Source organism: Lemur catta, chromosome 10, assembly GCF_020740605.2.
Source record: "Lemur catta isolate mLemCat1 chromosome 10, mLemCat1.pri, whole genome shotgun sequence".
Classification (NCBI taxonomy): Eukaryota; Metazoa; Chordata; class Mammalia; order Primates; family Lemuridae; genus Lemur; species Lemur catta.
In genome coordinates this window covers 520,887-544,415 of record NC_059137.1, presented here as the reverse complement: position 1 = coordinate 544,415, position 23,529 = coordinate 520,887, and the positions used below count along the sequence as shown (strand labels likewise).

At 57.9% G+C, this 23,529-nt stretch overlaps 1 protein-coding gene across 14 annotated transcripts in view; it reads left to right on the top strand.

Annotated features, from left to right (window-relative positions):
• EHMT1 (euchromatic histone lysine methyltransferase 1) overlaps window positions 1-23,028 on the top strand; it is a 169,602-nt gene extending 146,574 nt beyond the window's left edge. For 13 of the 14 annotated variants that reach the window (XM_045563188.1, XM_045563176.1, XM_045563178.1 and 10 more), the window contains 9 exons: window positions 3,423-3,577; window positions 4,566-4,733; window positions 4,952-5,096; window positions 5,889-5,966; window positions 7,270-7,385; window positions 8,922-9,008; window positions 9,562-9,640; window positions 21,335-21,510; window positions 21,696-23,028. In XM_045563188.1, coding sequence (XP_045419144.1) covers window positions 3,423-3,577; window positions 4,566-4,733; window positions 4,952-5,096; window positions 5,889-5,966; window positions 7,270-7,385; window positions 8,922-9,008; window positions 9,562-9,640; window positions 21,335-21,510; window positions 21,696-21,876 — 1,185 coding nt within the window. In that variant the 3' untranslated portion in view covers window positions 21,877-23,028. The remainder of the gene's footprint in view (window positions 1-3,422; window positions 3,578-4,565; window positions 4,734-4,951; window positions 5,097-5,888; window positions 5,967-7,269; window positions 7,386-8,921; window positions 9,009-9,561; window positions 9,641-21,334; window positions 21,511-21,695) is intronic. The other variant, XM_045563187.1, reaches the window with a different exon arrangement.
• The last annotated feature ends 501 nt before the right edge of the window (window positions 23,029-23,529 follow it).

Sequence of the window (23,529 nt, the reverse complement as noted above, 5' to 3'; positions counted from 1 at the left end):
GAAAGTCCTTGATTTGCTTGCATTTTTGAGGACATATTTTTACTGGATGTAGGTTCACTGCTTTAAGCATGTTGCTTCCCTGGGTTCTTACTTGCAGCAATGAGAAATCTGTTGTCATCCCCTTCTTTGTTTCTCTGTAGGTAGCGCACCTTTTTTCTTACTGCTGTTTGTTTTGTAGAGACAGGGTCTCGCCTGTCGCCCAGGCTGGAGTGCCCTGGAGCAACCGCAGCTCACGCAGCCTCCAACTCCTGGGCTCAAGCCATCCTCCTGCCTCAGCCTCCCAGTTGCTGGAACTACAGGTGCCACCACCACGCCTGGCTAATCTTTTTTATCTTTTGCAGAGACAGGGTCTCACCTTGTTGCCCAGGCTGGTCTTGGACTCCGGGGCGCAAGTGATCCTCCCGCCTCGGCCTCCCACAGTGCTGGGCTCACAGGGGTGAGCCACTGTGCCCAGTTATGGATATTTTTAAGACTGTTTCTTTGTCACTAGATTTTAGCAATTTTAATCATTGAGGTGTGTTGGTGTTATTTTATTTTGTTTGTGCTTAGGGTTCATCAAGCTTCTTGGATCTGTGAATTTAGGGTTTTTGTCAAATTTGGAGATTTTCCGATTATTATTTCTTCCAGTGTGTTTGTTGCCTGCCACCCATTGCGGGTGTTCTAGGCGTGGATGTTCCAGACGGCTCGAAGCCGTTCCGCGGCTCACTGATGCTCTTTTCAGTTTTTTAAAATTATTTTTTTACCCTGTAACTCAGCTTCACTGGTTTTTATTGGTGTGGCTTTCAAGTCACTGACGTTTTCTTCTGCAACCAAATCGTGATGTCAACACATCCGATGTACTTTCGTTTCAGGCATTGTGGTTTTCAGCTCTGAAAGTTCTGTTGGAGTCTTTCAGATATTTTCTAACACGCCTTTACCTAACTGTTGGGCGTACATGGAACAGTCACGCCAGCTGCGGGTCCAGTGTCCGCCGCTCTGGGTTTCCACCGATGGCTCTTTCTCCTCGTCGTGGGTCGCATCACCTGCTGCTTTGGTTGCTGTTAACCTTTAGCTGGATGCTGGAAGGGACAGATTTTACCTTGTTGGGTGCTGGGATTTTTATCCTCTTGTAAATATTCTTGAACTTTGTTCTGGGAAGCAGTTAAGTTACTTGGAGTCGGTCTGATGATGGATTTTACTTTTCGGATTTGTTAGTGGGTCTGGAGCCACTGAAGCAGGTCCCTCCTGTGTCCTCCAGCCTCGGCCCGTGGCTGGGAGTGTTTCCTGCGTGGCTTTGGGGTGCTTCCTCCCAGGACGTGGCCGCCACTGCTGGCTGTCCCGGGCCGGAATCCCCTGCTCTCCAGAACCCCTTCCGGAGCTCCGGCCTCTGTTCTGAGCACCCAGGGCCCAGCCTCGTCCCTGCTGGTGCCGTGGCTGGACTCCCCAGGCAGTGAGTGGCATCTCAGGCCCCCTCCTGCCCCACCTCAGGGACCATGGTCTGCCTTAGGCACCTTTGCAGGAAGCAGAAGTCACCTCTGTTGTTCTAAGAGTAGGAGCGCTCAAAGGTGCGGGCCAGCCCTGTGCAGCTTAGCAGCAGCCTCAGAAAAGCCGGGCGTTGGACACTCCCAGGAGAGGGCACTGGGAGGTCTCAGAAATGTAATTGTGGTCATGAAATCATAAATCATTCTGATAAAAGAAAAAGAAAAAATCCCCCAAGGAAACAGTGCTTTGTTCAGGGAACTTCCGCATGTATGGAGGATGGAAACCAGAAACAAAGACCAGAGAGAGAAAAGCTACTAAGAATAACATCAGAAGAGAATGCCCCAGATAAGCTGAGGTTTTCCAGAAAATACTGAGGTTGACAAAAGGAGTTTGCTTTTAGTTTTCTCTTGTAGAAACAGAGGAAACAATAAAGCCTGCGCTTGGGGCCGGGAGCTGTTTGCTGTAGAGGGTCGAGAGACAGGGCCACTCTGGTTTTGTTTTGCTTTTATCTTTTTTAATGTTCATTTGCTTTTAGTTTTCTCTTGTAGAAACAGAGGAAACAATAAAGCCTGCGCTTGGGGCCGGGAGCTGTTTGCTGTAGAGGGTCGAGAGACAGGGCCACTCTGGTTTTGTTTTGCTTTTATCTTTTTTAATGTTCATTGAGCTGAAAAGCGCTGATTTTACTGTATGGTGGAGTGTCCCTTCCCTGGGGCGGCACCCTGAGGATGGCAGAGCGTCCCTGGGGTGGCCATGGGGTGGGGCGGGGGCCTCTCCCAGGGGGAGCAGGTTTAGGGAGAAGCACGTCAGCCCGTCCAGGGCCGCACGAGGAGCCAGGGTCTGCGGGGAAAGGCCAGCAGCGCCGTGGTGGGTCTGTGCAGGCACTCGGCCTCCCGCGGCCCCCGGAACCGAGTGACGGTCGGGCCCAGCTCTGCTTATGGCGCCTGTGGCAATTGCCGATTATTCCAGAAGGGAGGAGGCCGCGGTGAGCCTGTCCACTCAGACACCACCAGGGGAGGAGAGGCCGCCCCAAGGGCAGCGACACGTCCTTTGGCCCAGCAGTCCCTGGAGAAATAACTCGGACACAGAAAAGCACTAAAGTGCTCTCTGGCATCACATCCGGTTACAGGCAGACGTGAAGGGTTTGGTGAAGGGAAGGTCCAGAGTTGCGTGGGCTGTGTGACAATCAGGTGGCCACTGAGGGTCTGGCGTGGACGCCACCTGCCGCGGGGAGCCCTGCGCAGGTGGAGCCGCGGGTGCGGGTGGGGGGCTGGGCGCACGGGCGCGTCACTTACTGCCACCGCACCCCTGGTGTGACGGAGCCAAGTGTCGCCTTAGTGTTTTAGTTTCTGTTTCTCGGCCGTCTGGCTGAACATTCTCTCATATTTATGTTTACTCTCTTTCTGTGTAAGTTTCATTTTCATATCCTTTGCACATTTATTTTTCAGAATTGTAGTAATAATAAACTTACAGGGTAATTATAAGTCGTATATATTTTACAGTCACACAAGTATTTTTCCAACTTTTGTTTTATTTAAAATTTTTTATTTTATAGAGGGTTTTAAAGAAAAACGTTAATCTAATGTGCCTATCTTTTTCACATGTTAGCACAAGCATCACCTATCCTGTGACTGTAACTCTGGGAATGAATATAATTTCTAACACGGATAGAAAACAAGTGCCCCCCTGAGTTTTAAGGTGCTGAGTTTCGGGTGGTAACTCTGTGATTTTTTTTCTATTTTTAAAATATTCTGTACTGTGATTATGTTACTTGTATAATGAAGAAATAAAACAGAAAGGAAGCGCCCTCCAGAACGCAGGTGGGTGCTTGGTGCTCTTCTCCGACGACCCGTGAAGCCCTTTCCGTTTGGCCAGATGCACCTGGCGCTGCCCCTCGGGTGAGCGCGTGCGTCACGCCCTGGCCAGAAGCCGCCGTCCGGGCTCTCACTTGTGTCTCTGTCCAGGAGGAGAACATCTGCCTGCACTGGGCCGCGTTCTCCGGCTGCGTGGACATAGCCGAGATCCTGCTGGCTGCCAAGTGCGACCTGCACGCCGTGAACGTCCACGGAGACTCGCCCCTGCACATCGCCGCCCGGGAGAACCGCTACGACTGCGTCGTGTGAGTGTGGCCGACCCGCCCTGGCGTTGCTGCAGCCTCTGCTGCCGGGGTGGAGGCGCATCCTGGTGTCCTCTCAGCAGAGACACGTCCCAGTCCACACCGAGATCGCTGTCGTTTATGTCTGGTTTGGGGGATCGTCACAAAAAACTCCCGAGTTCTTAGGTTGCACCTCAGGCTGAGTCTCGGATCTCACACCCTGCTGGGAGGCTGCCAGAGGCGGGCGAGGGGTGGCACAGGGACAGTTCTCTCCCAGGGGACTCCGGCTCAGAGCCTCAAGGCTCTGGGTGCCGCCTGGGAGGGCATCCCCTGCAGACAGGGCTGGAGATGCTGGCGCTGCCGGCACTCAGGGCCCTTTTTAAGCTTGAGACCTTTTTCCTGTAAGTCGTTCGTGCTCAGCTGTGGTCGGGGTCCTGGGCTGGGGTCTCTGTTATGCTCCTGGGGGAGGCCATCCCCTGCCCCCCCCCCAGGACAGGACCGAGCCCTGCCTCATGGTGTGACCTGGTGACTCCCCACTTCACCTGGGAACGGGTGTCGAGATGTCTCCACGGCCCCCACAGTGGGCACGTGCCCTCCCACGTCGGGGCCTCACCCGAGCTCCGTGCACGGGGCCACGTCTCAACCCCGTGGGCCGGAATCCAGCCCCTGGGGCCACTGACCACGCTGGCACCGGAGCTCGATTCTCCGCCGTCGCTCTGCTTTTTACCCTGGAGGGTGGATCTGAGGGAAAAATCAAAGACCATCCCTAGTTCTTTACACGCTCTTCCTGCCAGAAAGGCTGTGATTGCGTGCGGGAGAGTAGTGAAGTGTGTGGTTTTGGGTGAGTTGAAGCCAATCTTTTTAGGATCGTTGGTGAGCAAACTTGTTAAAGATATTTCAAAATGAAGAATGTGTTGTCTTTATTTTTAGTGATTGTAGTCGTTTGGTAAATCCCACCTTCGCACCTGACATTAAGATGTGGCTGTTTTGTTGGCTTGCGTTTCCCTTTTAGCCTCTTTCTTTCTCGGGATTCAGATGTCACCTTAAAAAACAAGGAAGGAGAGACGCCCCTGCAGTGTGCGAGCCTCAACTCCCAGGTCTGGGGAGCCCTGCAGATGAGCAAGGCACTGCGAGACTCGGCCCCCGACAAGCCCGTCCCCGTGGAGAAGACGGTGAGCAGGTGAGAAGGTTCCAGAACCAAGGCGCTTCTGTAGCAAAGTGTCGATGAACGGGGCATGAGGAACTTGGAATGAAAGTTTCTTCTAAAGTGGAAACATCCCAGGCCAGAGTCCAGACTGTCGGGTCCAGGTGCTTGCTGGTGCCCTGTCATGCTCTGTGTCACCCTGCTGGGCAGGGCTTGTCACTGCAGAGGCTGACCCCTGCCCTTTCCCGTGGCAGAGACATTGCTCGAGGCTACGAGCGAGTCCCCATCCCCTGTGTCAACGCGGTGGACGGGGAGCCGTGCCCCAGCAACTACAAGTACGTGTCGCAGAGCTGCGTGACCTCCCCGATGAACATCGACAGGAACATCACCCACCTGCAGGTTGGTGGGCGGGCGCTGGTGGGAGCCTGGGGGTCCCAGGTCCTCTCCACTCCCCAGGCACGAGGGCCCGGGGGGCTTCCCAGAGCACCTGCTCTCTGCCGTCGCTCCTGGGAAAGAGCTGGATGGCAGATAAAGATCCTGCCGGGAAGAGGGTCCCAAGCCCCATGTTGTGCATAGCCCGGGTTCCTCCTGGGGCTCCTGCCGGCCCCAGAGCAGTGCCGAGCACCCCAACCTGGTGCTGCCTCCTCCCCGGGCACCGGTGAGGACCGTGTGGCACCTGCCAGGCGCCCTGGGTGCCAGAGCACAGTGCAGCCCCCGCCTCCGAGCCCACGGCCCTGCCTGGCTCACCCCATGTGTGTCCCTCTCCTGGCCAGTGGCAGACGTGTTCTCTAGTGCTGTCCTCCCCATCCTCGCAGCGGACACTGCCTGGGGGCCGCAGCTCAGGGTTTGTGGGCACCGCCGCCTCACCTTTCCCGTGGGCATCCTGCCCTCAAGGCAGCAGGGTTTCCTTGACTCCTTCTCGGCGCCTCCTTCTCTGCCAGCCCTCCACTGTTGCCACGTCACTTGCATCATAGGTCCCCACCCCGTCCCTCTGCGGGACCCCTCCCGCACGTCCTCAGCGCCTGTCTCCGTGGCCCAGGCCTCCTGCTGGCCTCACAGCCTCCCCCTGAGAGGCCGCACACTGCCCTGGTGTCCCTGGGGAAGGTCAGACCCACACTGCCTTGGACGGGGAGGGCGGGGCAGAACACGCCTGCCCCGGCTGACAGGGCCACGTGACGTCTCTGTCCCCAGTACTGCGTGTGCATCGACGACTGCTCCTCCAGCAACTGCATGTGTGGCCAGCTCAGCATCCGCTGCTGGTACGATAAGGTGAGGACCACAGGGCGCCGCCCTGCGTGCGCGGTGAGTGGCGGTGAGCCCTGCGGCTCGGGACTCGGGGAAGCGGCAGTGGCTCTCTTACCCCGAGACTCTAGGCGGCATTGGGAAGGCGGTGGAGGTGAGCCAGGTGTGGCCCCAGGAAGAAGGGGACAAGCCCCAAGGCAGGCTGCGGGCCGAGGGGTGTCCCCAGTCTTTTGGGGCTTCCTGGACGGTGGCAGCCCGTACCGTGCCGGCTGGCAGGCCCGGCATGGCCGTGGGGGCAGTGGTTCTGTTGTGGGGTCTGTGAGCTCTGCTCTGTGCTTGTGGCGTGTGGGTGGCCCGTGAGATGCCCAGTGGGAGACGGGCCGGGGCTGGGGGTGGGGGTGAGCTCAGGGACACTGTGCGGGGAGACCACAGGCGCAGAAGTTCTGGGTGAGTGCGGGCCAAGCCCAGTGTGAAGATGGTGAGCAGAGGAGGCCCCGGGCGGCCCAGCTGCAGTTCGAGGAGAGCGTCAGGGCAGAGAAGTGGGAAGCGTCTTGGTTTCGAGAGGTCAGAGGTCATTGGTGGAAGCGGAAGCCACAAGCTGAGAGTGGAGGCATCAGTCAGACTCTTCCCAAAGGCTGGCTCTAGAGGAAGAGGGGACGGCCATGGTGGCGGAGTGTTTGTCACCTGAACGAGGGGCCCCAGGAAGGAGTAGGGGCGAGGGCGGGTGTGTGGCTGGTGGGCTTATCTCAGTGCCTGTCCCCGGGAGCAGGCCCTGCTGGGTGGGCAGGATGGGACACAAGAAAGCCCCATCGTTCTGAGCAGCCCCTGAAGCCGTCGGGCCAGGGCGAGCCTGGGTGGTACCGGGCTGGGCGGTGCCGTCTGCTCCCGGCGTCGCTGTGCCAGCCTGGCGTCGGGTGTGGGCAGGAGACCAGGTCTCGGCTTCCTCCAGAGCTGGGGCTTCGCAGGGCAGCGCGGACGAGGGTCCAGCAGGCACTGAGCCCTGAAGGAAGGGCAGGGCCCATGGCCGCGGCTCGCAGGGCCGAGAGAGGACGGGCAGAGCAAGGCCGCGGTTCCTGGGGACCGAGACGGCCCGTCAGCGGTGGCAGGAGCTCTCCCAGCCGCCATCCGCACGGGCCTCTCGCTGGACCCTCCCGTCAGATGACAAGTGTGAGGCCTCACCCCGTTGTTGCTCTCGGGTGTTAGAGTTTCACAGGAAACCGTTGTTCCTAAGTCAGTTTGAGGCCACACGGGGCGCTTTGTGAGAGGTGTCGGCGCCAGTTCCTTCAGAAAGAGCGAGTGGCCCCCGGCCTGACGGCCCGTCTGCCCGCAGGACGGCCGGCTGCTGCCGGAGTTCAACATGGCGGAGCCGCCCCTGATCTTCGAGTGCAACCACGCCTGCTCCTGCTGGAGGAACTGCCGGAACCGCGTGGTGCAGAACGGGCTCAGGTGAGGGGTGAGGGGGCTTCTCGCACAGCCCCACGCTCCGCCCCTGCGGCGTGCGTGTCGGTGCAGAGACTGTCCCCAGCACACGAGGACCTGGTGTGTGTGTGCATGTGTGTGCGTGTGTGCATGTGTGTGTGCATGTGTGTGCGTGTGTGTGCGTGTGTGTGCATGTGTGTGTGCATGTGTGTACATGTATGTGTGTACATGTGTGTGTGCGTGTGTGTACATGTGTGTGTGCATGCATGTGTGCATGCGTGTGTGCATGCGTGTGTGCGTGTGTGTGTGCGTGTGTGTGCGTGTGTGTGTGCATGTGTGTGTGCGTGTGTGTACATGTGTGTGTGCGCGTGTGTGTACATGTGTGTGTGCATGTGTGTGCGTGTGTGTGCGTGTGTGTGTGCACATGCATGCGCACAGGTGGAACCGGCGGTTTACCTCTGAGCCCTGCATCCTCTGCAAGTGTTCCGTGGGCTGTAAGTGCCCGGTGTTGCTCCCGCAGCTCAGACTGGGGCTCGAGAGGACAGACAGACGGTTCACGTGACCTGATGCAGAGGGACAGGCGTGGCGTGGAGCTACCTTTGCCACCAAGTTCACACTCACATTCTTCAGCGGATTAGGGTTATCATAATTCTGTTTTAATACCCAAATTATTCTCTAGATATTCCGTACTGTGTTTCTCCAACAGCCAGTGTCGATAATGTTCTGACACTTTCCAGACCACGTGGACTCCTTGTTCCTGAGTCACACAAGCGCGTGGTCAAGTGAGGCTCCCGCGGCGCCCTGCCCCCACCCCCAGCTCTGGTCTCGAGCTGTCCCTCTGTGAATGTGCCTAAGATTAGAAAACCTAAAGTCCCCGAGTTATAGGGAAGAATTATGCACACTACAAACTTAGCTGAACACTAATTTTCATAGTACTGTGACTGTTTTTAGCCTCAGTCCTGGTGGTGGTGGACGGAGGACAGAGTGCCGGGGACCAGCCTGCCTGTCTTCTGTGTGGCACAGAGGCCTGGGGGCGGAGGACGGAGGCTGTCCCCCTCCGTGCCCACGGGACACGGTAGACAGACACGTGCACAGACGGGGTGCTCATGGCTGTGAGGGGTCCTCAGAGCAGCTGCAGAGGCCTCACCGAGCACGGCCCGGCCCAGCACTGAGGAGCCCATGTGGGTCCGGGCTGCGGACACTGCTGCCCGAGCCGACGGGCCTCGCAGCAGCCTGGCTCCCGGCAGGAGGGCTTCTCCAGGGCTGGCCCTGCGGTCCTCACCGCAGCCTGGTGTACCACGCCCAGATGAGGAAACTGAGGCACAGCGAGGGCCTGTGACTTGCCAAGGTCACAGGTTGATGTGTTCCAGGCTGATTCCCAGGTTCTCAGCTTCCTGAGGGTGTGAGGCGCTGCTGCTGAGAGGCACCTACAACGTTCCCGCGTTTCAGACACAAAGCCAGTTTCTTTCTGATGCTCTCGTGTCAATGGCCGGGTTGTGCTGACCACTGTGGCAGGTGGCTGAGGCTGTGGCCCGGGCCATCTCCACCTTCGATGTTTTCCAGGGCAAGGCTGCAGCTCTTTCGGACGCGGGACATGGGCTGGGGCGTGCGGTCCCTGCAGGACATCCCACTGGGCACCTTTGTCTGCGAGTGAGTGAGTCCCTAGGTCTGCCAGCGGCACATGCCGTTTCTGGGACAAAGGCCCCCCTGTGCCAGGCGTGTCCCTCCTGGCCTGCGGCGGTGTGGGCTGAGGGGGCTGTGGGCCCTGTCCCTGCCCCTGCCCAGTGGCAGCCACTCGAGCCGGTGGGATGCCCCCAGCAACCAAGCCCATGCTGGCTTCCGCCCTTCGCCACTGCTCTGGTTTTCTGCCTTCGGTCCCTCTCTCACAAGCGCATGAACGCATTTGAGATGTCACCTGGCATCATCAGTCCCCTCCGGGGGGAGAATCGTCTGGGTCCTCAGTCTGCCACGCTGCAGATGCAGACGTTTCTATTGCCATCGTCATCGTCTTCTGGGACGCAAAGTTACACCCTGGTTCAGTCACAGGCACGAGTCTCCAGAACGTCTGAGGGCCTGTTCTGGGGTTCCATTACGGTTCCTTGGGGCTTCATTCTTCCATTTTAGGGCACAGAGGTGCTGACACACTTGTCCTTGGTGTTCAGGGCCTCCCAGTTCTCACCTGCTGCTCCGCCTCACCCTGCAGGTACGTCGGGGAGCTCATCTCCGACTCGGAAGCCGACGTTCGGGAAGAAGACTCTTACCTTTTTGATCTCGACAACAAGGTGAGCGTTTTGCAGGGTTGGGGCACGGAGTGCTGACGGTGCTACACACCTGGCGCATGTTTGTTCTAGGAGGGCTGGGAAAGTGCCTGGCACAGGCCGGTCTCGGAGACGTCCTTCAGACACGAGTGCTCAGTACCACACACCTGCCGGGCTGCACCGCTCAGCACGGCCTGGACGGCACCGTCGGCCGGGATCCTTGGCGGGGGAGGCCCTGAGCACATGCCGCGCCTGCCGGCCTGGCGTGAGGGTGTGGCCTCGGGCGTCGCACTCCAGTTGTCCCACCCCGCTGGTCGTCCCAGGACGGGCCCAGCAACCCCCAAGGCCTCTGAGAAGCTAAGGGGCACGCGTGTTTGACAGTGACGGAGACAGGCAGCACGGAGCTGCCTCGCAGGCAGAGGGTCGAGTGTGTGTACAGCGGGCACGTCCCTTCTGTCCCCAGCCCACACCCTCGCCCCCCACGGGGGCTGGAACTGTGTGTGGGAGGGACCAGGTGCTGCTCCAGGAGCCTGGCTTCCAGGGAGTTCTGGGGCAGGACGGAGGCAGCCGAGCCATCCTAGCCTCCACGCTGCCCTTCTGTAGACGGGTTCCTGCCGCTGCTCCCGAAGTCACCACTGCTCTTGAAAACCCTCTGACACTCGCAGTCACTGCACGTGGCTGGGGAGGTAGAGGTTTCCTCATCTCTAACAGCAGCCCCAGACCACGGGATAGAGGATGTCCCCGGAGAGCAGGCGAAGCCAGGCAGGCCTTGTCACCACGGTGTCCCCCAGCCCCCGAGCCCTGGCCTTGGCCTGCAGTCCCCTTCGGGGAGTAACTGTCTGAGATGATTTGTGTCTTTCACTGAAGAGAAGCCGAATTCCGGAAGGTCACAGTGCTCAGGCTCCTCTCCACACACAGTGATGCTGGGCCCTCGAGGGACGGTGTCCTGTGTGCACACGCGTGTGTGTGTGTGCACTGCACGGAGGGCCTTTGGTGAACTGCGTGTTCTAGTCCTCCTGGGGCTGATTTGCCTTCTGTCCGTTGGTCGCATGTGTGCTGCGGGCTCTTTGCCACTGGTGTGTGCTGTGGGCACCTTCTTCCCTGTGTGGCTTTTTCCCCTAATGATGTCTTTTAAGGAGCAGAAGTTCTAATTTTTATTACAGTCCAGTTTATCTTTTCCTCAGTACTTGTTGGGTTTCATAATGTCCCAGTTAAGTTTTTTGAAAACCCGAGTATTTCCCGGCAGCTGTGCTGTCTGCCTTCACGCCGGGGCCGTGTGGGTCTGTGCTCACTGCTGTGTGACGAGGTCGGGCCAGGCGTTTTCCTTCCCGCACCTTGATCCCTGCTTGACTCGGCACCATTTGCAGGAAAGGTTGTCTTTCCCCCCACTCAGAAGTGCGGCTTTGTCGTGACTTGGGTCCACGCCCGGGCTTCTCCCTGCCCCGCCCAGCTGCTGAGCGTCGGTGGACGGGGCTGCGCCTCCCTGGCTGGCGTAGGTGACGTCTGCCCAGCTTCGCGGGCTCCAGAGAGTCTTGCTCGTCTTGATTTCTGTGTAAACTTTGAACTCAGCTGGACAAGTTCTCCAAAAACCCAGTAGGGATTGGGTTGGGATCGCTGAACCTGCAGTTAGGGTGGGGACATGGAGGTCTTTCCCATGCTGTTCGCTAGTCCATGAACATGGTATGTCTCTTCGTGTGTTCAGTCTTCCCTGCCTACCTCCAGTAATGCTGACGGCTGTCTGTGGTATGATCTTGTATCTCTTTTGTTGTTGTTGTTGTTTTTGCTTTCAGGTCAACTTTATTATAATTAGTTTACATACAGTAAAACAAACTGCCTTTAAATGTGTAGGTTTAGTCTTGACAAACATACATACCAGGATAATCACCATCACAATCAAAACTGGGAACATTTCCGTCACCCCAGAAACGCCCTGTGGGCCCTGCGTCCCCCCGTCCTGGTGGGTGAGTTTAGCTGTGATGCAATTTCCTGTAAGTGGAACCCGTGCCCAGCTCTGCGTGTCTGTGGCTGACCCGGTTGGTTCCTCCGTGTGCCAGCAGGAGCTCCTGGCCACTGTGCCCACTCCCCTGCGGTTGGACCTCTGGTTGTCTCCAGTTTTGCTGTTTGGAGTAAACCTGCCATGTGCTAAGGGTGCGTGATTCCCCTGCCTCGGCCTCCCAAAGTGCTGGGATTACAGGCGTGAGCAGAATTTTTTTTAATGTCTAGTGCTTTCTATGTCTTAAGAAATCCATGTTTACCCCAAGGTTGTGAAGGTTTTCTTCTACGCCTTTCTCTAGAAGTTTTATATAAAAACAAAAGTTAAAAAGCCTGAACCATTTTGAACTAACTTTTATGTATGATTTTAGGTAAGGCTTGAGGTCCCTTCTGTTATTCCAGCACAGCTGGGTGAAGAAGAAGAAAAAGAAGAAGAAGAATGCAGATCTGTGTCTGGACCATATTTTGTTCCTTTGGTCTAGTTGCTAATCCTCAGAGCAACGCCACATTCTCTCTATTACTGTAGGTTTATAGTAAATCTTGAAACCAGGTGGTACTAAGTCCTCAAACTCTGTTCTTTCTCAAAACTGTTTAGCTCTTCTGTGTCGTTTCCATTTCTGTGTAAATCGGGGAACCGGGTGTCTGTGCAGGTAGCGGCCGCTGGACCTTGCGTGTGACGCGCATGGCTGCTGGTCCTGTCAGGGCGTCCCCTGCTGCCGGTGCCTGCGTGTGTCCCGCTCTGCCCCGCGCACGGGCCATGGGTCCCCCAGCAGAGCCTGTAGCTTCCCGTGGATGGATCTTACACTGTACTTTGTTAAATTTATTCCTGAGTATTTCATGCTTTTTACGCTCTTGTAAATGAGCTCTTGCTTTTTAATTTCATTTTCCAATTGTTAGTAGTTGGTATTTTGTATATTAACCGTGCTAAATTCACTTACTAATTCTAGTAACTTTTTGTAATATTCTTTAGGATTTTCTGCACATATTCATGTGTGAGTGAAGACAGTTTTACTTCTTTTCCGATCTTTGAACTCTTGTTGCTAGACCTGGCCTTCTTTCCTGGCTGGGACCTCCTTGCTTTGTTTTCTGTCACTGGGGAAAACGTTGTCTTCGCCTGTGTGATGCTAGCTCCAGCCCTTGAGTGAGCGGTCACCCGGTTGTCGGCGTTCGGTACCTTGCCGTAGGGTGGGGCTGGCTGCCCGCTGGGGTGCTGGGAGCTCCCGGAGGCGGCTCGTTCTTGAAGGCCAGCAGGAAGAGGTCACACACATCTTGGGGTCAGCCTAGAATTCTGCGTCTGTGTAAGAACGACCACGCCAAGTGGGGACACTCCGTCTCCCAGGGTGCCTGCCTGACCCACCCCTTGCCCCGGCTGTCCCAGCCTGTCTCCCCCAGAACCCCGTCACAGCACACGGCCTCGCGTCTGGCTTCTCTCGCCCAGCACAGTGTGTCTGGGACGCACCGGGGCTTCCTGCGGAGGTGTTCAGGGGCTGCTGCCAGAAGCCCCGCAGTGTGGCGCCCGCATTCTGCGTGTCCACTTGCGGGTGACGGCTCAGGGCCGCGCTCAGCCCGTTGATGAGCAGGGCCGTTGCAGACGTTCCTGTGGGACTTGGTGGAGTGTGTCTTGACGTCATTGCTGGGCCACCTGGCGAGTGGTGTCACCTCCATGGTAAACTGCCCAGTGGGGCCCCCTGTTGTTCTTGGTTGGTCTCCCGTGGGTTTTGCCAGGTGTTTGGCTGGTTTTGGCCAGAGGGCAGGGCCAGCCGTCCCTCATGGTCGGAAGCGAGAACCCTGGGGTCTGAAATATTTTGTTGCTCTTCTAAATGACGTTTTTTTCACACTTGGTTGTTTGATATGTAGAAATAGAGTTGGTTTTTAAAAATTAACCTTTAACCCGTGACCTAAAATCACATCTTAAGCGTTATATTTGTGGCTGTTTGTCCTCTGTGTCCATAATCATGTCTTCAGCAAGCAGGTTGCCCCTGTCCCCGTCCGTCTTGCTCCCATGCTTGTCCCCTGCCGCAGCCGACCCCTACCGTGGTGTCAGGGAGGGGTTCGGGCACCCGTGTCCTTTCGGAATCCCTTGCTTCGTGTGATGCTCGTGCTCAGGGTTTGGGATTCCTTTATCAGACTACAAAGTTCTCTTTTCTGTCCCCGAGAGTTTCATGAATTGATGTTGAATTTTGTTAATTTTTTTCCCAAATCTACTGAAATGATCCTTTAATTTTTCTCCGTATCCTCTTGATGTGGTTAATAATCTGATCTTATATGTCATCATTATTAGACTTTGCAAGTCGTGTATATTTGAACCATGAAACATCACTGTCGTCTGTGTGGTCGGCGTGGACCTGCCCTTGTGGCTGGGGTTGCCCGTGTGGTCAGTGTGGACCTGCCCGTGTGGCTGGGGTTGCCCGTGTGGTCACTGTGGACCTGCCCGTGTGGCTGGGGTTGCCCGTGTGGTCAGTGTGGACCTGCCCGTGTGTCTGGGGTCGTCTGTGTGGTCGGCGTGGCCCTGCCCGTGTGTCTGGGGTCGTCTATGTGGTCGGCATGGACCTGCCCGTGTGGCTGGGGTTGCTTGTGTGGTCAGCGTGGACCTGCCCGTGTGGCTGGGGTCGCCCGTGTGGTCGGCGTGGACCTGCCCGTGTGTCTGGGGTCGTCTGTGTGGTCGGCGTGGACCTGCCCGTGTGGCTGGGGTCGTCTGTGTGGTCGGCGTGGACCTGCCCGTGTGGCTGGGGTCGTCTGTGTGGTCGGCGTGGACCTGCCCGTGTGGCTGGGGTCGTCTGTGTGGTCGGCGTGGACCTGCCCGTGTGGCTGGGGTCGTCTGTGTGGTCGGCGTGGACCTGCCCGTGTGGCTGGGGTCGTCTGTGTGGTCGGCGTGGACCTGCCCGTGTGGCTGGGGTCGTCTGTGTGGTCGGCGTGGACCTGCCCGTGTGGCTGGGGTCGTCTGTGTGGTCGGCGTGGACCTGCCCGTGTGGCTGGGGTCGTCTGTGTGGTCGGCGTGGACCTGCCCGTGTGGCTGGGGTCGTCTGTGTGGTCGGCGTGGACCTGCCCGTGTGTCTGGGGTCGTCTGTGTGGTCGGCGTGGACCTGCCCGTGTGGCTGGGGTTGCCCGTGTCGTCGGCGTGGACCTGCCCGTGTGGCTGGGGTTGCCCGTGTCGTCGGCGTGGACCTGCCCGTGTGGCTGGGGTTGCCCGTGTGGTCGGCGTGGACCTGCCCGTGTGGCTGGGGTTGCCCGTGTGGTCGGCGTGGACCTGCCCGTGTGGCTGGGGTTGCCCGTGTGGTCGGCGTGGACCTGCCCGTGTGGCTGGGGTTGCCCGTGTGGTCGGCGTGGACCTGCCCGTGTGGCTGGGGTTGCTCGTGTGGTTGGCGTGGACCTGCCCGTGTGGTCGGCATGGACCTGCCCGTGTGGCTGGGGTTGCCCGTGTGGTCGGCGTGGACCTGCCCGTGTGGCTGGGGTTGCTCGTGTGGTTGGTGTGGACCTGCCCGTGTGGTCGGCATGGACCTGCCCGTGTGGCTGGGGTTGCCCGTGTGGTTGGCGTGGACCTGCCCATGTGGCTGGGGTTGCCCGTGTGGTCGGCGTGGACCTGCCCGTGTGGCCGGCGTGCTGTGGGGTTTCTGCCTTGCTGTGTCTGCTGCCCTCGTGTAGGACTCGTCGCTTCTGTCTGACACCTCTAGCACCTGGCGTCACTGTGCGTCTTTTTCTAGCATCTGTTTTTTTCTACTTACTGTTTTTATTTTTCCCTTGTGTCCTCATGTTCCTGATTAGTTTTTGTTTGGGTGCCAAACATTGTGTTTGCAAACGCGCTTGAAGGAGAGCACCGGTCAGTGCAGTCCATTTCTAGGAACGAAGGTGGTTCGGAGCCGAGTGCAGGCCTGACTCCTCCGATTCCAGCTGACCTTCGCCCCCGGGGCCCTGGTTCCGGGGAGCCCGTCTCCGCCCGGTCAGGCTGCTGTGAAAAACTGCTGCAGACTGGGCGGCTTTAGCACCGAACCCTGGCGTCTCACAGTCCGGATCAGGGCACCAGTGGACTCAGGGTCTGGAGTGGGCCCTGCTTCCTGGTTCCCAGGTGGACGTCTCTGTCCTCACGTGGGGCCCGTCACAAGTCCCAGGTCCCAGTCATGAGGCTGCACCCTCATGACATGACCCCTCCCAGAGGTTCCGCCCTCTGCAGGGTGCAGGATTTCAACACACGAATCTTGAGAGGATGCAGCCGAGACCCTTGCCCCTGAGTGGCCCGGGCCCCACAGTGACGTGAAGCCGCAGGTCCGTCTTCCGGCCACTCGAAGCAGCCCGAGGAGCCGGGTCTCCGCCTCGCCCGGCTCTCTCCTGGATCCGGCCCGGAGCTCTTTGCTTCCATAGGAGTGCGAGTCCTTCAGGCGGACCTCGTCTTTTCTTTCTGTTTTCATGATGTTGTCGGACTTCCTGCTGTCCTCAGCAGGCCCTGTCGGCGGTCTGGGGTTCCTGGTCGCCCTGCTGGCGCTGCGGTGGGTAGGTGAGGGGCGCAGCCCCCAGCAGGACTCACCTCCCTGCACAGCAGCCTGGGAAGGGGAGGGCGCAGCTGTGCTGGGGTTTCAGAACTGCCTCCGAGTGGTCGCGTGCCTCCCCCGGCCTGGGTGCTCTCTGACCCGCTGCCCCTCCGCAGACGTGACCACGTGGGCCTGCGGGAACCTGGAGCCCCAGCCAGGCCCCGGCCCACCCAGCGCTGCCCTCCCCAAATCGCCCCACCTCCCCCATCGTGCCAGCGATCTGCCTTTGTCCCCCTTCCCTGACGTGGACGTTCCTGTCTGGAGCCAGACCCACTGTCACCTTCTCAGGGACATTGTGCCAGCGACCTCTCCTCCCCCCTGCGTTACAGGCGTTGCCCCCGGAGCCATCTGTGAGTGTCCCTAAGTCAGGTCCCCGCCCAGCCGAGGCAGCAGTGTCCAGCCCTGCCCTGTGTGTCCTCGTACCTCCCAGCCACTGACACCCAGGCCCGGGTGCGGTTCTTGTTCGTTCTGGGGACATAAAAGGCCACAGATACGCCAGTGCCTCCCAGGTGTCTGCTCCAGACCCAGCCCAGACCCAGCCGAGCGCCAGAGTCTCAGAGTGACCGGACCTCAGGACACGGCACCACTCCTGGTGGCCTGTCCTGCCCACCGTCCAGGGCACCCTTGTCTGTTCCCTGCCCCAGACTTGGAATCAGCCATTTCTCCAAGAAGTCCTTGTTCCTTTTAGAGGACGGTGATTCTCAGATATCAAACGCAGACTCCGGGGTGCTCATTGCTACTGGTCTGCTGTTGGCTTAAGACCCATTTTTCAGGGGACAGAGCTGTGAAGTAAATTTTTAAAACTTATGAAACAAATTTAATGGTATAGGGTTTTTACCCAGCTTCTTTGACTTTATACTTACATCTCTTACAGTGAAAATCTTGCTTCCTAAAAACTTCAGTTTCAAAATAGCACTACCAATATTATTGATAACAGCAAGTACCAGTCCAACCAGTGAGTGGCCGTTACGAGTTCTTTGCAGTGTTCTGGTCCTTAGAGCATATTCTACTAAGGATGTACAAAGCACTGTGCTTTGCAGTACTTGAAGTAATTATATTACCAATTTGATATGCAGTTATGTTAATTTTAGTGCATTGTAAGTTTTACGAGTTAAATTTTTATTTTTTTTGAGATAGTCTCATTCTGTCTCCCCAGGTAGCGTGTGGTGGCATCGTCATAGCAACCTCAAACTCCTAGGCTCAAGTGATCCTCTTGCCTCTGAGCCTCCTGAGTAGCTGGGACTATGGGCGCCACCACCACGCCCAGCTAGTTGTTTCTGATTTTAGTAGAGATGGGGTCTCACTCTTGCTTAGGCCAGTCACAAACTCCGGCTCTGAGCAGTCGTCCTGCATTGGCCTCCCAAAATGCTAGGATTACAGGTGTGAACCACTGTGCCCGGCCTATTTTATTTTATTTTTTGATCATGTAAAATATTTACATGCTTTAAAAGTAAAAATTATATGACAAGATCCTCCTAAGAAATATCTTGCTTTTGTCCGTGTTCTCTGCATCCTGTTGCCTGTTGTCTCAGTCCGTTTAGGCTGCCACACTGTGAGGCTTATGAACAACAGAAATGTGTTTCTCCCCGTTCAGCCTTTCTTGAGGCCATCAGCCCCAAGGCGCAGGCACCGGCAGGTCGGGTGTCTGGGAGGGGCTGCTCCTGGCTCCTGGCCAGCGCCTTGTCACTGCGTCCCCGTGTGGCAGGAGGGGGAGGTGGTTCTGTGGGCTCCCTTTTGTGAGGGCAGATCCCACTCACGGGGCTTTGCCCTCAAGGCCTGGTCTTCTCCCGACAGCCCCACCTCCAGCGCTACCACCTCCTGAGCACAGCACCTGCCCTGCCTGCACAGGCAACATGTGTAGAAATATAGAAAAAACACTTATGCATGTTCCTTATTTCCTTTCTTTTCTTACACATGTGGTATAATATGAGTGTGAGGTGTGTGTGTGTGAGTGTGTGTGTGTGAGTGTGTGTGTGCATGCACGCGCGGTACCACCCTCACAGTTCTCACGTGGCCGTGTATCGCGAGTCCGTGCCAGGGCTGCGGACGCCTGACCCACCGCTCCCCATAGGATGATTTATAACCAAATAATCAAACTGACAATTCGGGACCAGTTTCTTCTGCACATGTAAACACACCCGCATGGCATGAGTGGTTCATTGTGTGGCGTCCAGTCCCCTTGTTTGTGTGTCGCCTAGCAAGCGTCACTTCTGTCTGAGGAGAGTCTGTGTCTACCCTGTGACCTGCCTCCAAAGCAGAAGTCCACTGCAAGTCCAGGTGAGCCGCACAGAGAAGGGTGACTCCAGTGGAAACCAAAGTAGAAATAATTAAGCGTTCAGAGGTGGCCAGATGCCACCGCTCATTGGGACAGCATTAGGCCTCGAGTCACCTGACTGTGGGAACAATTATAAACGATCAAGTGAAAATAACAAAATGTGTGAAAGGCGTGAGCCGCTGAAAGCATCAGTTAGTACTAAGCAGTAATTGAGATGGAAAGGTGGTTACCGATTTGGTTAGAAGATCAAAATAAGCATAACGTTCCTACTAGCCTAGCACTGGTGCAATAGTAAATGAGTGTTAACCTTTAATATTCTCTTTTGAAACTTCTCCTGTCTCCTGTCTAAACCTTTTGTATGAGCTTGTTTTTGTGTGTGTTTGAATTAAAAGAAAGCGCACGGTAGTTTCTGTAGTGCGTTACTCCAGGACAGTGGTGTTACGTGTGGGCAGCGGTACCGTCATCGCTCCTGTGCGTGTGCTCTTCTGCAGGGGTCTGAGTTACATGCAAATCCGACCCAAAGGTGTGCTCAGGAACGTGTCTCCTCCGTAACCCGGGGACTGCCTGTCCGTTATCAGTACATAGAAATCCTTCTTTCTTTTTGGGGCATTGAGGTGAAGTTCAGCCTCGGCTGTTGCTCACAAATAACTCTCGAGGAATAACCCTGCACACAGGTCCTCTCGTTGGACCCTTCGCTGCCGCCACACAGGTCTCCGAGGCTGTTCATCCATCCAGTGACGGATTTAACAGGCAGCGAATTTTGATTTAGAATTTCCATTTGATTCTTTCTCTATTTCTCTGCTGAAACTTGTCATTTCTCTGAGATTTTCATGCACTGAAATGCCTTGTTTTACTTGGTTGAGGATGGTCTTAGTAGCTGCTTTAAAAATACTCATCTGTTAGTCCAGTGTCTGGTGCATCTCAGGGCTGGACTCAGTTGATTTACGTTTGTCTTGGTTTGTTGTCCGTCAGGTCATTTGGATTGTTCATGTAGACCTGGGAGAGAGTCTCCCTCTTTCTCCAGCGTGCGCGCGTTGCTCTGCTGGTTGACCTGGCTGCGCGCGCGTGGTGGCTGTGTTCTCCGTCCCAGCTGTCTGCCACTGTCAGCGTCACCCGTCTCTGTTCAGGTCTTTCGTGGCTGCTTTTAGTCTGGGTCATGGCCAGTCGGAGGTTGGTGTTTGCAGAGGTGACACCACCCTCCCCTCAGAAGCACTGAGGGTCCTTCCCCTGCTGGAGCCCTGTGTGCTCGGCCAGACCGGCCTCAGCCCTGCGGGAGCCCAGGCAGAGAGGGGCCTGGTTCCTGCCTGCAGGGGGCCCCCCCGAGTCGGTCTGTGTGTTCCCCAGGACCTTCAGGTTTTACTGTTTGTGGTTTTAGAGGTGCTTTCTGCAGGGGAGCGCGCGCCACCTGCGGATTCTTAGCTCCTCACGCCCTGAAGCAGAGGCCAGAATCCCCCCGCCCCTCCCCCCCGAGTCACTTTGAATTTTTGAACCCTGAGAAGTGGGGCTGCTGCTCTTTGATGGTGGTGGTGATGGCCGATTTCTGCGCCTGGTGGAGTTTGGGGGTGTTGATGGAAGGCGGTTGTCTGTGTCTACACCTCCCACGCGCCTGGACTCCCGTCTGTGGGCGTTGTCAGCTGCCTGGCGCCCAGGCGTCACTCCTCCCTCTGTTGGTTTGGGTCTTTAACTTCTCTTCACCTCTGAGCACCCTGTGGCCTCCTGGTCACGTGCATAATGACGTGGCCAGGTGTCCGCGGAACAGCCTGTGCCTGCAGGCCCCGCCCTGCGGGGACTCGGTGCTGGAGCACCTCCCCTTGCTCACCTGCCTGTTCTCTCGGAGCCTGGGCACCGGCTCCCGTTGCTGTGCACAGATGACACTGCACACGGGACGCTGGGGACGACACCGCGGGGCAGCTCCTGTCGGGCAGGGCGGGTGTCCCGCGTGGCCTGGCGACCCCACTGGCAGCTCTGGGGAGGAGTCCTGCCAGCTCGTGCCGGGTGATGCAGGGTCCAGCTCCTTACCGTGGCGAGCAGTGTCCGCGGGCCTTGCCACCTGGTGGCTGGGGCCACCCGCTCCTCCCCACACAGCCCCCGTCCAGGCCGGCAGTCGCTTCTCGCACTCTGGGTCTCTCCAGAGAAAACTGTGCTTTTAAAGGGCTCACGCGGTCGGGTCAGGCCCACCCACCCACTCGCCCAGTCTGTGGGCTCAGAACCCTCCGGGGTGTAACGCAAGCTCCGGAGTCATCCCCGGCAGAGGTCGCGGCGCTGGGACGCCTGCGCTCCGCTCTCCGCCGCCGGGTTAGCAGGACCCCTTAGTCTCTGGCGTCGTGGGTCCAGGGCTGTGGCCAGAGGGCCCTTCTGACAGCCTGACCCTGACTCTGACCCGGACCCCAACCCCAGGGCAGCCTCCACCCAGCTCGTCCCTCCACACGTCCCCGCCCCTTCCCCTCCCTCCGCTCTGCCCCCGGCCCCGCCCCGCCCCCGGCCCCGCCCCGCCCCTCACCCTGCGTCCTCCCTGGCGCCCCAGTCTCCTGGCCCCGGGGACTCAACTCTTGGACCTTTGCCACCAAGTCTCTGAGGAGCCGCCCTGCCCCGTGGTCCTCACCAGACAGTGGCCAGGACGCCAGCTCCGCCCTCGCAGAGCCCCCGTGGCCTGTCGTGGGTGCCGCCCCGTTATAGTCCCCCTGGAGGTGTCCCCCGCCAGGCCCGCAGCCCCCCTCGGTCGAGCCCCACGGGAGAGGCGGGGCGGGGCCCCGGGAGGGTCTGGGGGCGGGTCACGTGTGGGGCGGTGTTACAGGGCGCGGGGCGGGTCGCGTGCGGGGCGGGGCCCCAGGGAGGGCGCGGGGCGGGTCGCGTGCGGGGCGGGTCGCGTCTCTCCGGGGCCGCCCGGCCCAGCCCGGCCCAGCCCCGCCCCCCGCCGTGTGTCCGCAGGACGGGGACGTCTACTGCATCGACGCGCGCTTCTACGGCAACGTCAGCCGCTTCATCAACCACCACTGCGAGCCCAACCTGGTGCCCGTGCGCGTGTTCATGTCCCACCAGGACCTGCGCTTCCCCAGGATCGCCTTCTTCAGCGCGCGCCCGATCGAGGCCGGGGAGCAGCTGGGGTTCGTAGCTGGGGCGGCCGGGCGGGGGGGCGGGTCGTGCGCGCTGCCGCCCACGCAGCTTCGTGCTGCGACCTCCGGAAGTCACCGCCGGAAAAGGACAGCGGAGGTCGCGGCGGGGAGGCTTTAGCCTTGGCTTGGTTTGTGCGGGAGGTGCCGGTGCGATTCGGGCTCTCTTCCGTCCCCAGGTTCGACTACGGGGAGCGCTTCTGGGACATCAAGGGCAAGCTCTTCAGCTGCCGCTGCGGGTCCCCCAAGTGCCGGCACTCGAGCGCGGCCCTGGCCCAGCGACAGGCCAGCGCGGCCCAGGACGCCCAGGAGAACGGCCTGCCGGACACCAGCTCTGCCGCCGCCGCCGACCCTCTATGAGCCGCCGGGGCAGCGGGGTGCTCGGGAGCCACTGTCGGAGCGGTTGGGAGAGGAGGGGACTCCGCACCTGTTGCCTGGAGGTCCTGCTTAGGGGCTGTGCCGCTGGCTCCCGGAGGGGTCAGGGGTGAGGCGGCAAGTCCCGCGGGCGGTGTGGACACCTCCCAGACCTGGGGCCTCGCACCTGGGCCAGGTTCGGACGGACGGACGCCTGGGACGGCCGTGCAGCTTTGGAAGAGGCTGGGATTCCCCGTCGGCGGAACCGTGTGAGTCTGATGGTGGCTTTGTTGTTGCAAAGTACCTTGTTTCTCCCTCTGATCTCCGAGGTCCCTGCGCCACCGCTGGGCCGGTGTGTTCTCCTGTCTGGGCCAGACTGTTCTGCGTGTCGCCTGCCAAAGCCGCCGTCGCCGCGAGCTGCTCCGTTAGGCCGCCTGCCCTCCCTCGCCCGCGCAGAGGACGCCTCTCCGCCGCGGCCTTGGAGAGGTCAGGGGCCGAGCCCACCACTAACTTTGGAGAAAACGTGGGTTTGCTTTTTAAAGGAATCCTATATCTAGTCCTATATATCAAACCTCTAACTGACATTTGTTTTCAAGAAAGCGGTTTGGTGGGTGCAGGCGGACCCCGCACCGGCCCGCCAGTTCTGCTGATGCTGGCACCTTCTGTTGATTTTTTTTAAGCCACATGCTATGATGATGCATAAACTGATTTATTTTCTACCATTATGAACATTAGGACAAACAAAAAATAAAAAACACAAAACACAGACAACGGTGCTGATTCTGGTGTGGTTTCTACTCACCACGTGAAAATAAACTATCAACTGTATAAAGAGAACAAAGTGATTTTAGAATAAAATGCAGGAAAAAAACTTTTTTTAAAATATTAGTCTTGTAGTGTGAATAAATTTGCCGTCACCTTTTGTGTGAGGGCCAGGCAGGTCATACCCTTTTTTTTGGCATATACCTTTTTAAATACTGTAATTAGTGCAGTAACAGTGGGGTTTTTTTGTGCGACTCTTCTAAAACATTCATAATGCAGCCATGTTTATTTTTTTCTGTTAAAATGTTTTGACGGTTTTAAGAGCAATCTTTTGGCTCCGACCATTTCTTGTTCTGTTTTCAATGAAATCAATAAAAAAAAAAGAAGTACTTTAAATGAGGCTTTTCTTATGGCACCGTGTCTCAGCCGGGCGCTTCACAACACCTGCGCTTCCCGCGTGGGTGCCACACTGACCGCCACACGCAGGCCCGGGCAGCTCCCTGAGGAGCGGATGCCCCAGGCGGTGTTGGTGGAGCCTGTGGGTGTGTCTCGCGTGTGTGTGTGTCCGTGTGAATGCGTCGTGTGTACACATTAGTACACTCGTGCACGTGTGCTTCTGGGTCCATGGCTGTGTGAGTGCATGTGTACGTGTGCGTCTGCATGTGTGAGTTCATGCGTGTGCTTGAGTGCATGAATGTCCATGTATGTGAGTGTGTGTGCACTCGTTCGCATGTGTATTCAGTTCATGTGTATGTGTCCATGTGAGTGTGTGTGTGCACGCGTGACAGTGTGTGTCCAGCGCCAGGTGCTCAGGTCCGGGCGTTGTCCTGGAAGCTGGAGGGGCAGCACCAGGTGAGTCCCCACGTCCCAGATCAGCCCTGTGCAGTGAGGCCGGGC